Source organism: Lytechinus pictus, unplaced genomic scaffold (assembly GCF_037042905.1).
Source record: "Lytechinus pictus isolate F3 Inbred unplaced genomic scaffold, Lp3.0 scaffold_19, whole genome shotgun sequence".
Taxonomy (NCBI): domain Eukaryota; kingdom Metazoa; phylum Echinodermata; class Echinoidea; order Temnopleuroida; family Toxopneustidae; genus Lytechinus; species Lytechinus pictus.
Genome location: NW_026974140.1, coordinates 13,847,417 through 13,869,608, shown reverse-complemented (window position 1 = coordinate 13,869,608; position 22,192 = coordinate 13,847,417). Strand labels below are relative to the sequence as shown.

Below are 22,192 nucleotides of genomic sequence, written 5' to 3'. Positions count from 1 at the left end.
TACATTGTGAAAATAATCTTTTCACATGTACAGTATGTCTCTGTTTCATATACTTACTTGTATAGGAATTTGGATGAATATATGTATGTATTTCATATTACTTGTAGGCCAAGCCCAAGTTCAAAGGTCATTTGGGGTCAGTGTTAGAAAATACTGTTTTTACATGTATTTAAAATATGATTTCTCATACCCAGAGGTTTGCAGGTCTGGTTTCAAGGTTCTATTGTGCAAATTTCTTCTTTTTCAGTGGGGGGGGGGGGGGGTGCCATTATACATTCATTTTTTTTTGGGGGGGGTGCACAACGTTGACAGCACGTAATGTTTGCACAATGTCCACTCCCTCTGGGGTACATGTATGCAAGTGAAACGCAGTAAGTTCATTGGAATAATCAACTTTTTCCTGCTTTGATGGGGGTATGGGGGGGGGGGGCAAGGAACCCTTGCCTTCCTATGGTTGCATGTACATGCTTCCTAGTGCTTTGAACCTTTCCTTCCTCTATTCGTACACCTCATTGCCCAATCTTTGTAGGGACCTATTGGTGTTTCAAAAGACTTACTCCTAGATGTACTCAACCATTAAAAGATTTTATTTTATTGCTTGAATTCCAGTAGTGTTTGTGATAAGACATCATAAAGGCAGATGAAAGGTCTAGCTCTGTACACACTACTACCCATTGTCGTCCTGACTTCAGTTCTCTTGGTTCCGGCTTGTGCTACAAAGTCCAACAAAATGGCATCACAGAAAACAAAATGGGCCGAGCTGGTAGGGAAGGTAAGAGGAATTGATCAGTAATAGCTGCTTTTGTGTGAAATATTCAAAAATTAAAGTGTTTTCATTTTTGTGATCTTATATGCAAGCAACTTCCCCTTTGTTACTTCACAAAGTGACTTCCCCAAAATTGAAGATTTGTACCTCTGTATTTTGTAAATATCAACCAATATATCATCACCATGTACTATGTTACTGTTTTAAATATTTTCTCAATATGATACACATGCACATCATATTGCAGATTATAGGGACAAGAAAATCAAAATGTTTTGATATTTTGACAACTTAACTTTGATTAAAAAAAAATAGTAAGTTTTGTGTATTACAATATGTTCCGGTATTACTATTATTGAGATTGTCAAACCAGTATTATTCTTTTCTCATTATCAATATCCTTTTATTTGTTATTGCAGACAGGAGAAGAAGCAAAGGCAGTCATTTTGCAGGAAAGACCAGGATTAACTGTAAGTATTTTGTCGATTTGATTTCTTCCAGTGGCAGTTCATAGAATATGACAGTTTCCTTGGTAGTAGTGTAGAATGAAACATACATATATTCATATGTGAAGTTTTCACGTCAGAAGCTCATTCTTTTAACTTTTTCACTTAACTCAAAATGTTTTCATGAACATCTCCAAGTACGCACAAATGAAATTTGTGAAATAAATTTACTAGAATTAAACTGGTAAATGTATCTATGTATTATGTAGAAGTATACATTATGTAAGATGCTTTTCTTTCTATACATGCATTATGATAAAAAATCTAAATTCCATTGTAATCTGTTAATCTGAAAATCTCTGCTCAGTAATCTGAGGTAATCTCTTTTGGCATTGGATGTCATTGTCCAACACTTGTACTTTTTCTTTTTAATTCCTGTGGTTTTGTATGCTTAGTCATTCTTTCTCTAGATCTTAGTAGGTGGTTTCAAACCGCCTCGATCATAAGAATCCCCGTTAAATTACGAGAACTTTTTTAGGCTAAAAAATACCCATTAATTATTCCTGCATTCACACCGCCCCGAAACATACCCTTCGGGATAAGTTCCTGAAGTTATGAGCATGCGCAGTATGGTCTGTATAAGCAGGCAAGGCGCGAGATTCAAAATCACTAGCCCAGCAGCCACCCACGGCGCCCGCGCCCAACGACACGCTGGGCTAAAAGTTCCCGTAAATTGCTTTCACATTGCCAAAATACCTGCGACCTTGGAAAAATCCCCGCGAAAGTTCTCATAATTTCGCCAAGTACCTACTATTTAGCGGGTATTTTCTTTCGGGGAAATTACGTGTAGTTTGCTTTCACATTACCAGAATACCTGGTATTTTCTGATCGGGGTAAATTTCCCGATCAGAGAATACCTGGAACTGACGAACTTCGAGGCGGTCTGAAACCACCTAGTGTCATTGAGATGGAGGGGGGATGGGCATTCTGAATTGCTTAGATTTGAAATACATATCAGCTGTCAGGGGTTCTGGAACTAAATCTTGGTCTTAAAACGGGGGTCTCCAGAAAGGCTCTGGATGCTAAAAATGAAATGCTCTGGAACTGACCACATAAAAAAGGGGTGGAACTCATTAGATCGTAGGCATAATTGATAGCGGCTACTTATGAAAAATGTTTGCGTCTTGCTAGATTCATATCGGGTTAGCGCAAGCTAGCTGCGGGCACAGGGAGCCTCGGTGGCTTGGCGCTATGGGCATGCATTGGAACGAGAAATTAAAAATTTGAGGGTCTCCGGAACAGAAAAGGATAAGAATTTCTATGGCTTTCTGAATTGGTGATGCTCTGGAACAGAAATTTAGGCTGAAAATGGGGGTCTCAACCACGGCACATACATATCGTACATTTATACTTAAAGGACAAGTCCACCCCAACAAAAAGTTGGAATGAGCATTGTTTAATAATATATGATTCAGTCAAGTTGGTCCTTATTGTCAAATATATAAAAACTGAATTGAATATTGCATAATTCAAACAATAAGTATAAAAGAAATAGTGAGTGAGGGACATCATCAACGTTTCAGCGTTTTGGTAGTTTGATTTTTCTCTATTTATTCAAATCAACATTTTTCTGTTGTGGACTTGACCTTTATAAGTTAAGTACTCTGCGTAGAGAAGTATTTGGCAGTAATATGCGCTATAAGCATGTTGGTATTATTATTATTAGATAACAACTAGAATTCAAATTGCATGTGGCATTTCCAGCCAATAGTAGAAGCAGGATATGTGTTTTTGTATGATACCAAACCCATAATGATAACACAAATATTAATAAAATAATTTATGGCGTTTATAGTTAGTGACTTTTTTAGAGAACTTTTTTGTGGAATTCCTGTGTTGAATAGTAAGGCCAACATTTAATGGCATTTGCAGTTGATTTGGAAGATTCATGTGTAGACATGTTTGTTAGTATTTCTTCCATTCATCCAAATATCTTTAATAAAATGTTCATCTAAATTCTAGAATAGTTTGACCATGACTGAAATTTCGTATAAATGTTCCTTCAATTAGAAACAGTTCACATTATATATTTCTTTTTTTTTTCTGAATCTTTATTACAGGTTCAAATTCTTTCTGAAGACTCCATGATGACCATGGATTTTCGTGAGGACCGTGTCCGTATTATTGTAGATAGTGCAGGAAAGGTGGTGAAAGCGCCCTCTATTGGTTGATTATTGTCAAGCCATGCCATCTACTTAGTTGGAGAGTCATTCCATGCCTATTATCATTTTTTTTGGGGGGGGGGGTAAAATTTGATGATTATGACTCTATGCAATGATTGTAAATTGGAACAAACAAAGATTCAAGTATTACAAATTGAAACACTGATACTCAAGCAAGTGAGAAACAATTTCCCAAAGCCAAATCCTTACAAATAACATTTTTAATGGTCCATTCTCCAGTGATCATATGCTAATGTTTTTCCAGTGTGCTGACTTAATGAATTGATATCCTCTGGCTTAAACATGAATATCAATCAAACAACGTTGAGAATACAGTATGATGTTTTGATCAGTAATTCTGTGATGCAAACCTGAAATACATGTACATCTTCTCTGATAATGGCATTAGTACAATTATACCAACAAAATTTAGCATCAAAAACAGTTTTAGCTCAGTCATGGGGGGGGGGGGCTTATTAACAAGTTTATGTATTTATGCTAGTGTTATGCATGGTATGATACTATGACAGCATTGCTCATTGGATTAGAATTTTCAGTTTGTTCACGGACATCGATTGAATCTTGATGACTATAGTATATGATTGTAAAACTTGTAAAATTTAGAAGAATCGTCAGTGGCTTTTATTTTTGTTTAAAATGCTAACCAAATGAGTTAACAGTACTGTAGATTAGCCTAATTCAGGATGTTTGTAGAATATTGCAGAAGTTTTAATTATGACCATTGGTGCCTCATATTTCTCCTGGTCTTCAAAGCTCACGATTTAGAGAAGTTATGAATCACTGTGATATGATAGTTATTTCATTTCATGTCTATTTTGAACAATGAATTATGGATGGATGGATGGATATTCTGTGATCTTTATATAATGATTAAAAGATATAATTATATACTTAATACTTTCTGGTTCTTCTGGCTTTTGTACATTTAGTTTGACATTCAATTTATAATTTACCGGTATACTTTTCAAGATAACTCATCAGGTGATTTCAAGTCCAACGTTAACCTTTAGATGTTAGGATAACCTTGGGATGATCTTTTGATGTTGGTGTCTGGCTGATTTTGTATCAGCACTGCACAAAATCTAAAATGAAGCTGGTTCTTGGACGAGTTTCAATATGAGCCAACTTATCAATATGTAGGTAGGGGAAAAAATATGTGCTTCCAAAACCAGCACCGGCAATACTGAACTTGGAATCACCCCTTGAATGTACATCAGGGGTGTGAGGGATCAGATTTTTGTCTCGCCTGCATAGCAGAGCGAGACTACTAGTATAGGCGCCACTTTTCCGACGGTGGCGTCGTCAACATTGAAATCTTAACCAAGGTCAAGTGTTTGAAATGTCATCATAACTTAGAAAGTATATGGACCTAGTTCATGAAACTTGGACAGTCATTAGGCATAAGGGTAATAAAGTATTACTGAACATCCTGCCTGAGTTTCAGGTCAAAGGTCATTTAGTGTCAATGAACTTAGACCATGTTGGGGGAAATGTCATAACTTCGAAAGTGTATGGACCTGGTTCATAAAACTTAGCCATAAGGGTAATAGTGTATCACTGAAGATCCTGCCTAAGTTTCAGGTCACATGACCAAGGTCAAACGTCATTCAGGGTCAACAAACTTTGGTTATGTTGGGGGTAATAGTGGAATTGTCATAACTTTAAAAATTTATGGATCTAGTTCATGAAACTTAGACATAAGAGCAGCAATGTATCCCTGAATACTTTGTGCACCTGTCAGGAACATGGCAGAGATCAAAGGTCATTTAAAGGTCAATGAACCCCGGTCGTGTTGGGAGTATGTGTTAAATTGGCATCATAACTTAGAAAGTTTATGGATCTAGCTCATGTAACATCGACATAAGGGTATGAGTGATTGTTTTGCACATGTTTTAGGTCATATTATCATGGTCAAAGGTCACTTTGGGTCAATGGACATAACGTATCATATTAGTGTTTTCTTCTGTGAATAATTATTATTAGCTGTTTTCAAAGGCAGCACTGCTGCTATATCAAATTGCGTAATGCAGGCAAGACTGGCAGCGGCGTTCCACTTGTTTTTGTTTTGATTTTCAGCTTATATTTGGCTTTCCTCTGAACAAAAAGTATGGGAGCTCTTTCTATTTCAGACTTTTTCAACACTCTTCATCTTTTTTCAGATCTTTTTATGTGTGACCACTCACAGCCCTGATACATGGAACCAAATATGTGTTAAACACATTCAGTGGTGTACCTGGAAAACCTAGATGGAGGGGGAAACAATTTCTGACAAAGGGGAATCAAGAAGAAGAGAGGTCAATGGTCACTGCCATTACTTTTTTGCCAAATATTTTCTAACTGCAAAAACAAATTGTTAAAATCCTGGGAGGGGGGGCACTAATATATTGCGATATACATGTATGTGAAGAGCTGTGTGTGAGTGGAGGGGACAAATGAAGAGTGGAACCTGCAAAATGGATAGAAGAAAGAGGGGGGGGCAAAAACTTACCTAATAAAGAACAGCTGGTAGACTCATTCCAATAAATTTACCACCTGATGTGTACAGCTTATAAATAGTCCAGTTCTGGTCACATTGAGGAAATCATTGACTATAAACATACCGTAAAATTCTATGATTTCTTTAATGGGTAACAAATCTTTCCCTATAAATCTTTGTTTTATTTATTTGTTCACTCAATATTCCAATTCAACACATACATAGGCAGATCAAGGAGAGGGGGGGGGGTCGATTGAATATTTCGTATTATGTATTGTATTATGTTGAATGTAAGAAATAAAAGTAAACAAAGTTCAATTCCCAGGCCTAGCTACAGCATTCAGGGCATAATTCCCCCCCCCCCCCATCTCCCCTTCTTACCAAGGATATAGAATTTAATTCTGTGCTTCATACAGGCATCAATAAATGCAGGGGAGCTAGGCCTCGTGTTGGGGGAGGCATGTGCCACCCATCCCCCTATTTTTCTGTCAACATTTCAATTACATTTTAATTCAACACAAACATAGGTGGGTTTAGGGAGGCCTTAGCAGTATAGAACAACTGAAGAAAAAATGGGGATGTGGGATTGCACCCCAAAGCACCCTTTTTCATCCACCTATGTCTGTGTCAAATTAAAATATAAACTGAACAAGAAATCATAAGATATAGTTTAAAAGGGATGAGGCTTGGCCCCTTGTGTGCCCATTAATTGATCTAGATATGTCATCAAGAAATAAAAGCATCCTTTGACTTTGGGGTAGAAAAAAAACAAATTCCCCAACGTGAAACATGAGTATAGGCCTAACATGACTAGCTAGAGTGCTTATAACAAAAATATGTATTCCTATTTTGAAATTATACCCCCCCCCCCGGCCCCGATTTCTCCTCTCTCTCTTTGGGGGGCAGGGGGTGGGCGGGGCAAGTGCTCCAAGGCCCCCCCCCCCATATCTGTACTGCACTGCTCATGTATCACATACAAATTTCAGGCATGCAATTATCCCTGGCAGTTATATGGTCTTGTACCAGACTACTAGAAAAGGTTTATTTCATATTGTTTATTTGTATGTGAACCAAAAAATTATTAATATATTGATTATAAAGAAAGGAGATAGAGAGAGATTGGGTAGGAAGATAAAACAGAGAGAAACACAGAGATAGATTAAGAAAGAGGAGGGAGAGCATTCGACAGAAAGTGAAGCCGACTTCATACTTCCCACCAATTAAATATCAATCAATATCGGGCTTGTAAATGTTAAAAAGTATAGGAGTCTACTTTTTCATATATTTTTTAAAATTTCGCTTGTTTGTTTGCTACTTTGTCTATACCGTTCATAGGAACAAAAGATTTATCTTTTTTTCTGACGGAAAACCTGTCTGTTACCATCGTGAATTAACCAAAATTTTCGGAGGTAAGTTTAATTTAATAGTTTTCTGGATATTCAGTATATATTCTATTTGAATTAAAACGCATTTTTGGTATATTTTTTGTCCCTTGCATTGTCTCGTTTTAGTTTTTTCCAAACGCGTACCAAATTCGTTGTGTCACGATTCTTTATTATTGTCCCACATGCTCATATCGATGTGGTGTGATGCACAAGATATTTTTCATTTGAAAGAATTTGGCTCGAACGTGTGGCTTTTCATTCGAATTATTTTACTGCATAACGGACATACATGTATCATGGTACCACAATGAATATTATTTTCTAAAATACAGTTCATATAAACAATGAATGAACAATTTAATTTTTCAATCAGGTAGTTAGAAAATGATTTTGATTTTGATTATTGAGGCAGCGTAGCTCAGTCGGTTAGACAGTAACTTAGACTTAGAGCGCATGTTTCGGATAAGATTGTAGATCTCAACGTGAGGGGTTCGAGTCCCGCTTATGCCGAAACGCGTCTAACAAAAAATCTGATGCTATACTAACCCAGAGAGCTCCCGCCCGCGCAGCGGGCGGGAGCCCAGAAGCTTACCGTGTATTTTACCATTGTCACCGGACTAGGGTGATTTATGGTCTAAATATTTCTCCAAATGAATTGTGAAAACAGAAAGTATACAATTACCACGATTATATGGATGAAGGTCTAACGAGTGGCAGATTCCTGACATCTGGGCACAGCTGGAACCTCAAAAAAACGAAAAGTTCTCTCCTTCTACCCCGTCTCGATCGGCCATTTTTGTTAAAAATCGTAACAAAATGGCCGATTGAGACTGGGTAGAAGGAGAGAACTTTTCGTTTTTTTGAGGTTCCAGACTGTGCCCAGATGTCAGGAATCTGCCACTCGTTAGACCTTCATCCATATAATCGTGGTAATTGTATACTTTCCGTTTTCACAATTCATTTGGAGAAATATTTAGACCATAAATCACCCTAGTCCGGTGACAATGGTAAAATACACGGTAAGCTTCTGGGCTCCCGCCTGCTGCGCGGGCGGGAGCTCTCTGGGTTAATGCTATACTAGCGTTGTGTGTTAGCGTGCCTCACCACTGTATTCAGTGCAGGTGTGAATGCAGTTGGAAAACACTCCGTCCATCGGAAAGGACGCAAATGTTGGTCCCGTGTGTAGGAGAGTCACAACCTATGCACGTTAAAACCAATACACTATTTGTCAAAGAGTAGGGTGTTCATCCGGTGTATTGCCGGTGATAGACCTGGAAACACGACTGCATAAGTAATTGCATTTTTCCAGTAGATCCGGTAATAAAGGTAATAAAGTAATAATTGCACCTGCAGGTCCCGGCAAAATTCAGGTCAAGTCAATCTTGACGTTCATAATCATATGCCATAATAATCAATATAATGATTGTGGGCATTAACGGAAAGACGACAAGATTAACTAATTTGGCTCGAACGTGTGCGTGTGGCTATAATTATATATGAATTATTTTTACTACATAAAATTTATGATAAATGCATGTACATGTATCATGGCACCACAATAAATATTATACAATTCATAAAAATATTGAATGAACAATTTTAATGTTTTAATCAAGTAGAAAATTATTTAAATATTGATTAAAGAATTTGGCTCGAACGTGTGGTTTTTTATACAGATTATTTTACTCCATAATGCAGGGCGCGACAAAACCGCTTGCCCGGGGCAAGTGAAAATGACATGCGGGCAAGCATTTCTCAAAGTCAATTGCCCGATCGGGCAAGTGGTTGTTTTGAAAATGAAAACGATTTTACAGTAAATTTTAATAATTTTTCGATAAATTGCAATTATCGGCCAATATCTAGTAAGTGACTCACTCTGCATTGAAGTTTTGTACTGAGTCACATCACAGACTACAAACCTTAATAGAAATAAGAATAAATTACAATCGTGCAGAAATCTAGTAGGTAAGACAACAAAAATTTAGAAAGCTCTTAATTTGTCACAAAAAATGCATCAAAATTATCTTCAACACCTAAAACACAATACTCAATTAAAAGTACAGAAATTCCATTAACTTCTGAAAAAGTTGCAAAATAACTCATATTTAAAATATATGTGTGTCAAAAAATACACAGACAAATTTGGACCTTGTGTTGTATCATAGGTTCTTAACTAATATAGTAGAACTCAAATGCAGAGACAGAAGAAACAGAAGTACAGTTGCAATGAAGTTTAATGTGCGTCTGCCTGAATCAAGTTAATGCATGTACATTAAGAACAGGCACAGCCTAGGATTGGAATCTGTAAGATTCTAGGCCTGTGAACAAATACAATAGAGGTACTACTACACTAAGTTTGTACTAAGTACAAACTAAGTACTACTAAGTTTGTAGTAGATCTTCTATCACTCAGCTTAATGTCCCATGCAAGCGCACACGCATGTCGTATAGCCATCTTGTGTGTAAACGTCGCCGCGCGCTAGTGAAAATCAATGAAATTCATAATGCAAGTCTATGGCTTCAGTATGCATTTTGTGCTGCACTGTGCTCAATTTTCACAGCCACACGGAAACTTCAATGATCAATATTTTTGGATGTAATTGAATGTTGAACCCCTAAAATGAGAAAAGAATGTGGCGAAACTTGATATGAGCTATCAAAATCTTCAATTTATCAACAGATTTAAGCTCATTTTGAGTGGATAACATTGGATTTCGAAGCTAAATGTGGTATCAAACTCCATCTAAAATTCAGCTAGTTACGATGCCGCGTCATTCACCACACAGGAGTGCAATCACTGATGAGGAAATAGAGGATTCTTCCACCCTGCCATACTGCATTATGGAAGCGATAACGGCGAAACCCATTAAAAGTTGGTCAGCGCGCACATACAAATTTCGAGCATATCTGCAGCAGCGGTCATTGCCATACCTATGACCTTACAGCCATGATGCAATCTTCACAGTAGAGGTGCACAGCCAATAATGAAGATAATCTCTGTGAGCTACATGTAGCTGTGCTGGCTCTTATATTGTAGATCAATAAATAACAAAGCAATTTACCTACCAAGATTTTGTCTCACTGACATAAAAAGCCTTTTTGTTTTGTTTGTGAATGACTAAAATGGTATGAAACAAAAAAACATAATGAATTTTATAAGTACATTGTAGATGGTGACTGAAAAGAGTAATTTTTATGCAGAATCTGTTTATAACAATTTATTTGTTGTCAATGTAATCCCTTTTGAGTAAGTGTAAACAAAGAAAATTGTCTCTGAAATTGCCCACCAGAAATCTTTTCAAAGCCTGTGAATGTGATATATTGGCCATGCTTTTCTACTCTTTCTTTTTTTTCCAGACTGTCACTATATACTATAGTCTATAGATGTCTACATCTTACCTTTTTTATAAGAAAATGTGAATACATCTAAAAAAAAATCTATGACATGTCTGGAAAAAAAATCAAAATTTAAGAAAATAAGCAAGGCAAGACAAATCAGTTTTCTTTAGGAATTGTAATATTCATGATTTTCTCACATTTTCTTCTACTTAAATTCTGTCTATCTTTTTCATTTTTTTTCTACTTCGTCTTCCCTTTCTTCCCATCGACATCCTCCTTCGCCTTTCTTTTCTCCTCTGCTTTATCTTCCCATTCTCCATATTTCCCCATTCTTCTGACATATCCTTGTTTTCCTTCCCCTTTGCTCCACCTCCCACTTATTTGCTTCCTCAACCACCTCCTCCTTTATTCTGATGATGATCTACTCTTCCATCTCCTTTAGATCTAATTCTTATCATCTTCCTCTTCTCCTTTGGCTCCTCCTCTTCCCCTTCCTTCACTTTTTATTCTTCACTTCACTTTTTTCTTCACTCTCTGCCTTTTCCTGATCAGTAATCTTTCATTATCATCCTAAATAGTTTATTGTCCTTCCTGCACTCCTGAATATAAATGCAAGTGGAAGGGTTGAGTAAGGATGTGCTGAGCCGAGTATCCTATTTGTGTAAGATGCACAGAAAAAATCAACATGTCAGATTTTATGTTTGAACATTGCATTCATCAGTATTTAACAAAATCCTTACGATGTGGTATGGAATTCAACAACGTGATCCTGGAGAGCTCATCCCCATCATCAGGATGAACCATCCTTGATGAACTTGATGTTCATGTATTTGCTGCAAAAAACTTCCAATGGCTAACTTTTTGGTTTGCTCAAGTCAATAAGGGCATCACTTTGTTTTCTTTCATGTTATTTGTAAAGAGGCTGAGGAAGGTCTTCTCCACCACTATCCATGTTGTAGAGGGTAGCTTGAGGATGCATTTGCCTGTTACACTGTTCCTAGTAAGAATCTGAGCACCAGACTGATGAAGCGTTGAACATTTTCCTCATTGCTTGATATTCATCTGAAGTCACTTGCATTTGTGTCAATGAAAATGATAACCAATTATGTTGGTATATGATTATTGAAACCATTTTGAATAAATATGATTTCAAAGAACTGTTAAAAAAATGGATGATTGATAAGAGACATACACTGTATGCTCTGTATTCTCTGTAATTATATATCTTGTCACATTTTCAGATTGTTTGAGCATCTAATACAGTCATGCCAACCATAGAAGAAGTGAACGATGATGCTTCAGGAAATACTCCACCCAGTTCCTCATCAAGTAGTAATGCATCAGGCAGCAACAGTAGCACAAATGGGACCGCAGATGGACAGTCAGGATTTGGGAAGGTGGTGGTAAGTTGGAAACAAAGCTTAGCAACATTTTTTTTGAAAAAAAAGTGTATTGGGATATAAGGCATTACATGTTTTTTTAGTGTCAAGCAACTTCTCTTTTGACGCAAGGCAACAAAAATCAGAGTACCAATCAAATTCTTTGACAAAGTTTTAAACTTGTTGTACATGTATATATTATAATGCACATTTAAGGGAGCTATTTTTTGTCTAACCATAGTGTTACTGCAGCTAGATAATCAAATCGGTCTGATAACTTTATGTTGAAGTAATATTTACATAAACTTGTCTAGTGTTCACCCATTTTTGAAATAGGTAAGAAGGATTATAATACAAATTCATTTTATGTTTCTTTCTCTACCAGGCTTACCTTACTGAATTCAAAGTAGATGCAGCCCTTTGGGCATCCCGTCTTGCTACAGTTGTGTGCAGTATCCTCTATGTATTCCCTCTTCTTGGGTAAGATTGCCAGGGATTTATAGAAAGTGTATAGGTGTAAAGACCTTTGTAAACTATATTGAATATTTATTTTATCTGTTGGTCAATCAAATACCAAATTTCTGAATTTTGTAGTATTAGCAGTGGTAGACTTTCTTGGATAACTTTTTTAGTACAAAGCTAATTTTCCACAATGCCCATACCATGCGATCCAGCTTGCTGTTGATAATAAAGAAAACAGGGACTTATTCTAGTAATGAGTAGATGTTCTGAGCAATAAGAGTGGCATATTGATATAAAAGAATTTCATAGTAAATCAGATCTTATTGCCTTTTTAATCTGTGCTTTGATTATCATTTTATTGGGATATTATTTGAAGCAATGATTAAGCTTGTTAATACTTGAAGTTGCGGAGGCATTATTTATTTTTTGTGAATTTAAGCGTACATCCAATTGTCAAATATCCACTCAATACTTCTAGAACTGAATCACTATGTATGACATTAAAACATGTATAGTCAGTTAATGATTTTTCTTATGTAAATTATAACCCTATATATTCTATACATTTCCATCCATAGACATGCAGCCAGCCTGAGCTGCTACCAGCGAGCACTGATCCTGAATGGTTTGACTAGTGCCCTAAGGCTTCATCAGCGTATGCCACCTCTACAGTTCAACAGGATGTACCTAGGACAGCTACTCCTGGAGGATAGCTGCCACAATCTCCTATACTCACTTATCTTCATCAACAGCTACCCTCTTACATGTATCCTTTACAGTGTCAGGCCCCATTTTTGTTTCAGTTTAAATTTATGCATTTAAATATAACAATAATAGTTATAATAATGTTAATATACAACATTTATGTATCTCTAAATAGAATGTTTCTTAGTGCTGCATTCTATTGCCCCAGCTTTAGCTACCCTGCGTAGGTGCTTAAGTGTTCAGGTAATTCCTTCATTCCAGATACCCGTTTATTACACCTAGATAAAGAGTGGCAAATGTAGATGTAGATATACTCTCATTTGATCTTATTTATAACTTTTGCTTAGGAAAAAAAAATTGTAGCCTTTTTGAAAAGGTGGGATAATGACATGTGTCAATTAGTTGATTAAACATTTGTGTCAAATTTGGCTACATGCACCCGTTGTGAAAAGTGAAAACCTTTGAATATGAGATATCATTGTTTATTGCCTAAAGGCTTGGAAAATGAAATGGATTTAAGTTGCTATCCTTAACCTTTTGAATTCAGTTGTGCTGACACCAGTATTCTTGTTTGCTGTCTTACATGCATCTAGCTTCACCAAGAAACTTGCCAATGTAAGTAGTGGTGCTTGGTTTTTCCTTTTTAAATATTGACAAGCTTTATTCTGTTCATTGATGAATTACTATATGTTAGATAATGTACAATGATTTCTTTTCCAATTCTCCTCTGCTACTTTTAGGAGTACAAATTTAATAATCATTGAGAAATTTTTTAATCATCTTTTTAAACTTTTTTTTATTGCTATGTAAGGCTGCAAAAATAAAATTGTGACGGTGAAATGAAAAATTCAATGAGTATATGATATTAGGTTTTAGGGGTGTGCATAATTTTCTTAACTTGTACACAATCAATGATACAAAAAGTCATGTACACGGTTCAACTCTGTGATGCAGTGCACACACAATCAAATCACAGTCAAAGTTTGTGACAATGTCCTTCTAACAACTGTCGCACAGCTTGCTTAAAATCATTGTGTTGTAAACAAGATCTTTGAACCACATCTCGATGAAATTAAAGATATTTTATACCAGTTGTGGTAATGATCTCAAAATGAATTAGAACATAATCCAATAAAATTACCACCAAGTGTTTGTATGTATAAATAAAAAATATATGCTGAATGGCTCTGCTGAGAAATTAGTAAAATATTCATGGAATTCCATCAAATGTCGGGTATTTTTCCACGCAATACTAATACTCTATCCCACGTGTGCTTTTCTGTGTTAGTGATCATCAGCATTATCGGTTTTGAGCTAAGATTTCATGATTTCACAAAGATAAGTTTACATTAATGTACCAGATCTAGGTATATGATAATATTGTGACAATCAACCTTGATTTAGAAAACTTTCTCATGAAATAATTGTTTGCTGCAACTACTTTTTGTTACCTTCAACCAAAACTTTATCATAATGACAGATTTAAACTAACATTATGCACCTCTAATATACATGAACATGGATGGTACAATATACTTTGTTAATTTCTTTCTTTTTTAGATCGTTGGACCAAACAGCATGCCATTGTTGCGTAGATTGGTTGATAAAATCATCTCATATCAGGTTGACATCCTTCGCTTCATAGCCCTGGATGAAATACTCATCATGCCTGTTCTTATCTTTATGATGGCCACGTAAGTACGGACATCTTTGCTCTGTTCCATAAAACTTGTTATCAATAACGGATTAATCAAGATCTTTTGAATGCCTGGGACCTGTTGCAGAAAGTATTGCTATCAAATTGCAGCTCTGGAAATCAAATGTAACTTTGTTTTCACCAATCAATAGCAAGGATTTGGGGCTTGCATTGATTTTTTGAGTTGCATTTAATTGCAACCTTTTCTGTAATGGCCCCCAGGTGAAAATGAATCGTTCCAAAACAATCCAAGTGCATGGTGAAGTAGGTGTACTCAATTATTATGTCATTCTTAACACTAGGCTCTTAATTACCTCAAGACTGCATTTGTGCTTGACTTAAAAATGTTTAACATGAAGGAGATTGAAGATTGTTTTGGCCTGAAAGTTGAAACATTGCCTCACATGGCAGTCATTCAGGGTTCGTATGGTTCTGGCGAATTGTTGAAAGTTGATGTATGTGAAAATGCTATGTCAGAAGTAAAGATTCAGGAAATTGTCAAGGTATCCTGGAAAGTCATGAAAATTATTCACTCAAGATTTCTTTCAAATGAACTTTAATTTGTATTTGTGTGCCTGTGATTAACCATGCTATAATTAAGTCAAATTTACATCTATTCAGGCCAGAATAGTTTACATTTGTGAAGTTCTATTTTTGATAAAATTTTTACATATCTCTGAATATAATACATGATATGTAAAGTCATAGAATTTCACCTTTTCTGCTATGGAAATTAAGGAAACATTTCAGTGTGTAAGTCCTGTCTATTGTATTCCTTTGAATAGGAAGATGACTAAGAAGTTGTTTATAACTGCATGAATTTCTATATTTTCTCTTCTATCCCAGTGGTCGTATGAGTCTGATAGCACCTTTCATGTACTTTAGATTCCTGACATTCCGCTATGCATCAAGAAGGAATCCATACTGCAAGTGAGTAATATGACCAATATTAACTGTAATGCTCAGCAACATAATATAGCACAGCAGCATAGTCTGTATAAAGTCATGGGGAGGATATTGCATATGCAGTTATTGTCTTTATATTTTCAATTTTTACATCTGATGTGGCAAGACTACAGTGTTTACTTCTGCCTGTACCCTCCTGTCTTGCTTTCGTCTTTGTTTTCTTATTATCAACAAATTGTTCAGAGGCAGTTTTTTGTACTTGAAGAAAATGACTAAAGCAAGACAAGAGAGTATTAGGTAGTCGTAGCTTTGCACCAACTGTGGTCTCACCACACCAGACTCATCACTTAACTACTATAACTGCAGAGATGTAGCTTCAACCTCTGGGCCCCGTTGCATAAAGTTACTATAATAACTTTTATGCAACGGGGCCCTGCCTAGTTTATAGGATACGCGAAACCTGCACAAGACTGAACTGGGTTTGACTTTAAAACACCTAAAAATAGTGCCGTTGGTCATTAACATATAACTGACTGTACGTGATAGGTAATCAGGATCCTTCAAATACCTTGCGCAAAGGAATGCAAAACAAAATTGGGTTAAAATGCATATATATATAGATCAAAGGTATACATGTATAAGTTTTTGCATATCTTTAACATGTTATTGTTTTTGTTCTCACTTTTTGCCTGTAATAGTTTTATCCCTGTTTCATAATCAGTTATTGTAACTTTGCTGTTATTGTAATTATCATGGTGAAAAGGCTCATCAGACTCAAAGTCTAAGTTCCATTCAAGTTACCAACCTTTATGAAACAATCCCCTATTCTCATGTATCGTGCAGTAATGATACAGAATTAAAATTCCATAAACCTTTGGTTTTTGTTCAGGATTTTATAACTGCTTAAAGCATAGCTGCGGAAAGCAAATGAGCACGCTCTAGCATTAACATTTAAGTTCCAAGAGAGCAGACATACTCCATCCCATGTAACACTTATACCAATTTTGCTAGGTTTTAGAGTTGACTGTTACAATCCCTGCCTTGTTTCAAATATGTGATGTAATCACTTGTGCAATTTATCATTACTTGCTCGGCAGTCCTTTATATAGAGTTCTCTTTATTTACAGACAAATATTTCATGAACTGAGGTTACGCACAGAGCAGTACTGCAGGCAGCCCAATACACCAGCATTCCTTAGTAATTTCCTAACAAAGTGCATCAACATGTTGGGCCGCTTCGCACCTCAGGATCCATATCAGCAACAGCAGCAGCAACAACAATAGCGGCAACGATTGCACAACAAATTGCTAAGAACCTTGTATAAACTCAGTCTTACTGACAGGTATATTATTGAAATGTTTTTAGACTGTAAAAGACTACTTATTCAACTACAACTTATAACTCATTCTTACTTTGTATACACGTGTTGGTATAACTAAGTTTACCTATAAACAGACACTTTTTTATTCATTGCTTGCTCTGTCATACTTTAAATACTATTCCACAGTTGTGAATTCAACATACTAAAGCTAAATCTTCTTATAATCCATTGATAATATCAATATATTTTCCATTTAATAAATGACAAATTTATAATATAATTCTTGTTATTCATCCTTAAAATATAATATGCATGACTATAAAGCCCAGCGCACACTATGTAACACGATTCCACTAAGATCTGATTGCAACACAATCACATAGTGTGCGCTAACCTACAACACGCTGCGACTGTGACCCGATTTGTTGCAGTAGGATCACAGACCAAATCTCAGACATTTGACATGTCAAATCTTTCTGTGATTTTGTTAATTTCAGCCAATGAGATTTTGTTCCAGACAATAACATCATGACCAATTTACTGGACTGCTGCAGCGCAGACAACATACACGCAAAGTAAGAGGTGCCATGAGATGCAGTGTGTGTTGCAGGGCTGTTACAATGTGTGCGCTGGACTGTGATGGGATTGACAACCTGGTGCAATCGCGTCGCTTTGTTTGCACTTGGGGTAAAAGGAAAAAAAACACACCTCATATTGCACCAAAGATGCATGAAATTTATGAGCGTTGATATACATGTTAGGTTTGGTATGATGTTTTGGAATCTGATGTAATTGTAAGGGTTAAGTGCTTGAAATAGTGTAAAATAAGAGACTTTGATAATAGTAAAAAAGAAAAACTATTAAAAGGGTGTTGTGGGAGTGGCTTTGTGTTGGATTATGCAATTGGTTGGTTATTATTCCTTTGTTTGTTTTACAATGTTTAAATACAAATATGCACCAATGAGGAATTAGTTAACTGATGACTTTAAGTTCTCTGTTGTGGTGAAGATTATATGTTGTACCAAAAGGGCAGCACTGGCTTATTGACTTGAATGCAAGTCCTTTAATATTCTGAATGAGGTATTCTAAAAATGTAATTGCCAACTAACCTTTGAAATTTACTGTTGTCTTATTTTGTTTTCAGTATTTTTAATTACCAGTAAAATTCAGAATCACTCTTAGATATATCATGATTTGAGATTTTAAGGATTACTTAAATTTCACAACTCTAAAATGCATTTGTGGTGATCATAACTTTTTCTGGTGATAGTTTAGATGTAATTTACAAACTAAGTAGAGAAATTCCACAACCCTTTATCTATATTTCCAGTTTAATTATAGGAACTCGTAGGTCATTTGAAGGAAACAATCATTAACTTTATATGTTTTTAGGGAACAAAACAAATGAGATGGAAAGGCTTTTTGCAAGAAATAATTTTGTTTGGTAATTTTCTCCACTTTGATAGTATTTATTCTTTTTTAAAGCATAACGTGTGAATTTGAAGTCATCTGCTGTTTATCACTTGGCTGTTCAGACCGTGGTGTATCATACAATTCTGGAAACCACTTGTTTAATAACTATATTATCAAATTCCACCTTTTTATACAAAAAGATAAAGCCACTGTACTATGTCAAAGAGAAGGCAATATTCAATAGAGTAATATGATCAGGTAAAGATCCAGGGGAGGATGGTAGAGGGGGAATGTGCCCCCCCCCCCCTTACCCAAACTGTTTATGATGTAATGTAATGTGATATTTAAAACAAAGCATGAAGCATTATAATTAGTTTGCGTGATAAACCCTTCACAAATGCTGAAAATATAACTTATTGTGTTTTGTATGTCACTAGCACAAGGTGAGGTGAATTGGTGTTTTTGACACATGTGTTTAAGAATATTATCAATTTGTCAATTCATTATAGTCTGTTAAATAGTAATAGTAATTCATCAGGTTTTTTTTATAGCAATTAATGCAAAATGTTTAAAGCACTTTCACCAAAACACAATGAATACTGGTTTTTAAATGAGAAGGAAGTTCTAGTCACACCAAAAACTTGAGCTGTGTGGAAGTTGAAACAAGATTATTGACTTGGTGTTTGCAATATGATATACATATTTTGTATGTGATATATTTCAAATTATCTGATATTATCGTTTGAAATTCTAATCACTTATTTCAGGTGTAATTGTGTTATTTAGTTGTGTATAATTTCAACACTACAACACAGAATGCATTTTCTTTGAACAGCATTTTATTTTGGTCAAGGTTATATAAAGAAAATAGAAATAGGTAAAAAGTTTTATGTTCATTGAACAATACTTAACTTGATGTGTCACTAAAGAATACACCAATATTTTGAATATTTAACACAAAGTAGGAATGTTATATAATACTGTGTGATAGATCTTTAATTCAATATTATAGTGTATAAGCACTTCAATATACATACATGTATATGCACAAAAGTAAAGGTGGTCACCATGCATTGACATAATATAAATAAATCTATTAGCTTGTTTATTGTTGAATATGTTGTTGATTTCTGATGTCACATAGGTATTTCCATGTTCTAGTAATTTTTATCTGTACATCCACCTCCCTGGTATACCAATGTGTTTTGTATCGGAACATCAAGTAATGTAGTAATGTGGCAACTCATCTTGAGTTACAGCTTCCTATTTAATGACAAAATAAAAAAGATTGATATAAAAAGTGGAATTATTTGCACAATGGCAAGAGAATGGGAGGCAATTAAAAAATATGGATCAATTTTAGTCAGAAAAGGTAAACAAAAACTAAATTAATGAGCTTTCACATTCTTACATTGTCATTTGTCAGGATATCGTGATAAAAAAGTCCACTGTCAAATGTTGCTTAACAAATGCCCCCATTTTATAACTATGGTGGGAAGTAGTTGAAAAAAATTGGGCTGGACTTTCACGCCATATTTATGTTGGTTCCATGTAATTGATTCAATGTTCTGTGCAGATATCTTCTTGGGGTGTGCATTGCAAATTTCTTATCAATCTGGTTTCATTTTCCACACCTCCCAGGAGACACTCTTCTATACATTCAAACCAATGTAACTGCCATATTGCTTTCAAAGTATCTTTTATATGGAAATGAAAATCACTTGATTATATTTTGGTAATCCCAAAATAGACTCCTGGGGGCCCATAACACAAAGCTTAGAAATTACCCTTGAACATGTTTTAAAATCAATTGCATTTGACCACAATGTACAACTAATTGTCAAAATCAAGCGTTCGATTAATCACTAACCTTTGTGTTACGTGCCTCAGATCAGTGAAAGCTATTATGTTATTTCCAATGTTATATCATCCGTCAGTTTAGAGTCGGTGTCTTTGGTATGACTAAAGCATAACTCATTGTATCTCATTCACATGCATTGGTTGGTCTGTATCAGCATAGGTAATACCTTGGTCACATTTGCTCTACGGCGAGTCGAAAACAGCCGTTTTAACATTTTTGTACAAACTACATATAGGTGGTTTGAATTAAAATTATTGAAACGGCTGTTTTCGACTCGCCGTACGGCCGCCGTAGAGCAAATGTGACCAAGGTATAAGGTGCACAATATCATCCAGGAAAAGTATTAAAGAATAAAAACTCTCTTGCCTATCTCTTAAACAATATGCAAATAAATATCATTCAATCCTGGAATGACAGAATGGTCTCATTTTAATCTTATTGCATTGAACAAGTTTTTGTATTGCATTCAACCATTCTTATTTATTGTCTAATAGTTATGTTACATGTGATGTTTTTGGTTATTTTGTTGCTTTTCTTTCATTATTGTTTTGACTAAATGTCTGAGATGGACTTTTGCAATGGAAAATTGAATTTTATAGTGATAAAATGGATTGTTGAATTGTACTGATAATGAATAAATCTTATACCAAATGATTAAGTGTTCCTGTGGATAAGTCTTTAAACTTGTTTGTGTTGATGTTTATGAATTTTATTTCGTTTTATAGTTTTATACAAGATAATGACATGGTATATGAGGAAATTGGTTGTAATAAGGGGAATATCCAACCTTCAAATAAGTTCCTTTGAAAATATACTGAAAATTACATGAAGTGTTTGTGTAATTTCAGGTTGAAGGCATACTTTTTATTCAAAGTTTGATAAATCAACAAGAATATCAACTTGATGAGAATATACCAGTAATAAAACAAGCAGAAATTACATTTTGCCAATGAATTTATGCAATCTATCATGCACATCAAGCATGTATAACCTCTGCATTGTCATTTTATGAAATACTGCAACATTTTGTAGAATTATAATTTACAAAGTTAACGAAAATATGAATGGAATCAGTTTTTTTCCTAAGATTTGCCCAAACGCCCTTTGAATGGACAAAAAGTGTTCTTTGTAATTTCACCTAAAATAGGGACGCTCACTGTTACAGTTTATAGGCCAACCCGACCAAAAGTGACAATAGTTCATAATTTTCTGAAATATGCCCAGTCACCTCTCAAATAGATGGAGACGGTAAAGAATATCATCTTATGTTAGGACAATAAGAATTCCTATTTTCATCTTTTTGCCATTTTGGCCAAGGGTGAATATTTTTATAAAATGCCTATAAATGCCCCAAAATTGACCAATTTGATTTATTATTAATCTTATCTTACGTAGTGATATTCAGAGCGAGGAAACATATTTAATTCAAGAGCTAACCCCTTGAGCCAAAATATAAAATTGACATAAGTGCTTTATTATGAATCTCATCAAAATAATGTGAAGAGGGTAATTGTATTTTAAGTGAAAATTTCAACAACATTCATGAAAGAAAGTGAAAAAAAAATCAAAATTTCATGAGACAACCCCTTGTTATTTTGCAAATAGTTTAATTGAAGGAATTTGGAATAGTATGCTCAATATTCCACTTAGTTCAATTATTTTGGTAACATTTTCTTCCTAGCAAAATGTTTCAACCAATGAACCAATGATAGGTAAAGAAAATAACTTTTTGAATGCAAAGAATTTAAATCCTTGATTCCCGTTTTCTAGTAGTATACACCAGGAAAACAGGT

General features: G+C 35.1%; 2 protein-coding genes across 3 annotated transcripts; both read left to right on the top strand.

Annotated features, from left to right (window-relative positions):
• The first annotated feature begins 578 nt into the window (after window positions 1-578).
• On the top strand, window positions 579-4,341 carry LOC129260639 (uncharacterized). The gene is made up of 3 exons (XM_064114391.1): window positions 579-772; window positions 1,186-1,236; window positions 3,333-4,341. The coding sequence occupies exons 1-3, from the start codon at window positions 641-643 to the stop codon at window positions 3,441-3,443; spliced, it is 294 nt and encodes a 97-aa protein (XP_063970461.1). The 5' UTR covers window positions 579-640; the 3' UTR covers window positions 3,444-4,341.
• Window positions 4,342-7,011: 2,670 nt separating this feature from the next.
• Window positions 7,012-19,896, top strand: LOC129260852 (transmembrane protein 33-like). Of its 2 annotated transcripts, XR_010296684.1 has the most exons (9): window positions 7,012-7,340; window positions 11,897-12,058; window positions 12,420-12,514; window positions 13,075-13,262; window positions 13,749-13,816; window positions 14,762-14,895; window positions 15,744-15,827; window positions 16,931-17,146; window positions 17,623-19,896. XR_010296684.1 is itself a non-coding variant. In XM_064114390.1 (8 exons), the coding sequence occupies exons 2-8, from the start codon at window positions 11,921-11,923 to the stop codon at window positions 17,085-17,087; spliced, it is 864 nt and encodes a 287-aa protein (XP_063970460.1). In that variant the 5' UTR covers window positions 7,030-7,340; window positions 11,897-11,920; the 3' UTR covers window positions 17,088-19,896. The 2 variants fall into 2 exon arrangements, 1 of the variants encoding a protein (XP_063970460.1); XM_064114390.1 differs by having other exon boundaries at window positions 7,030-7,340; window positions 16,931-19,896.
• Window positions 19,897-22,192: the final 2,296 nt, after the last annotated feature.

Coding starts and splice junctions, on each gene's coding strand:
- LOC129260639 (XM_064114391.1), top strand. CDS start 641: ATGAAAGGTCTAGCTCTGTACACACTACTACCCATTGTCGTCCTGACT. Junction 773..1,185: donor GGGCCGAGCTGGTAGGGAAG/GTAAGAGGAATT, acceptor TTGTTATTGCAG/ACAGGAGAAGAAGCAAAGGC. Junction 1,237..3,332: donor AGGAAAGACCAGGATTAACT/GTAAGTATTTTG, acceptor TCTTTATTACAG/GTTCAAATTCTTTCTGAAGA.
- LOC129260852 (XM_064114390.1), top strand. CDS start 11,921: ATGCCAACCATAGAAGAAGTGAACGATGATGCTTCAGGAAATACTCCA. Junction 13,263..13,748: donor CAACAGCTACCCTCTTACAT/GTATCCTTTACA, acceptor TTTTGAATTCAG/TTGTGCTGACACCAGTATTC. Junction 13,817..14,761: donor TCACCAAGAAACTTGCCAAT/GTAAGTAGTGGT, acceptor TTTCTTTTTTAG/ATCGTTGGACCAAACAGCAT.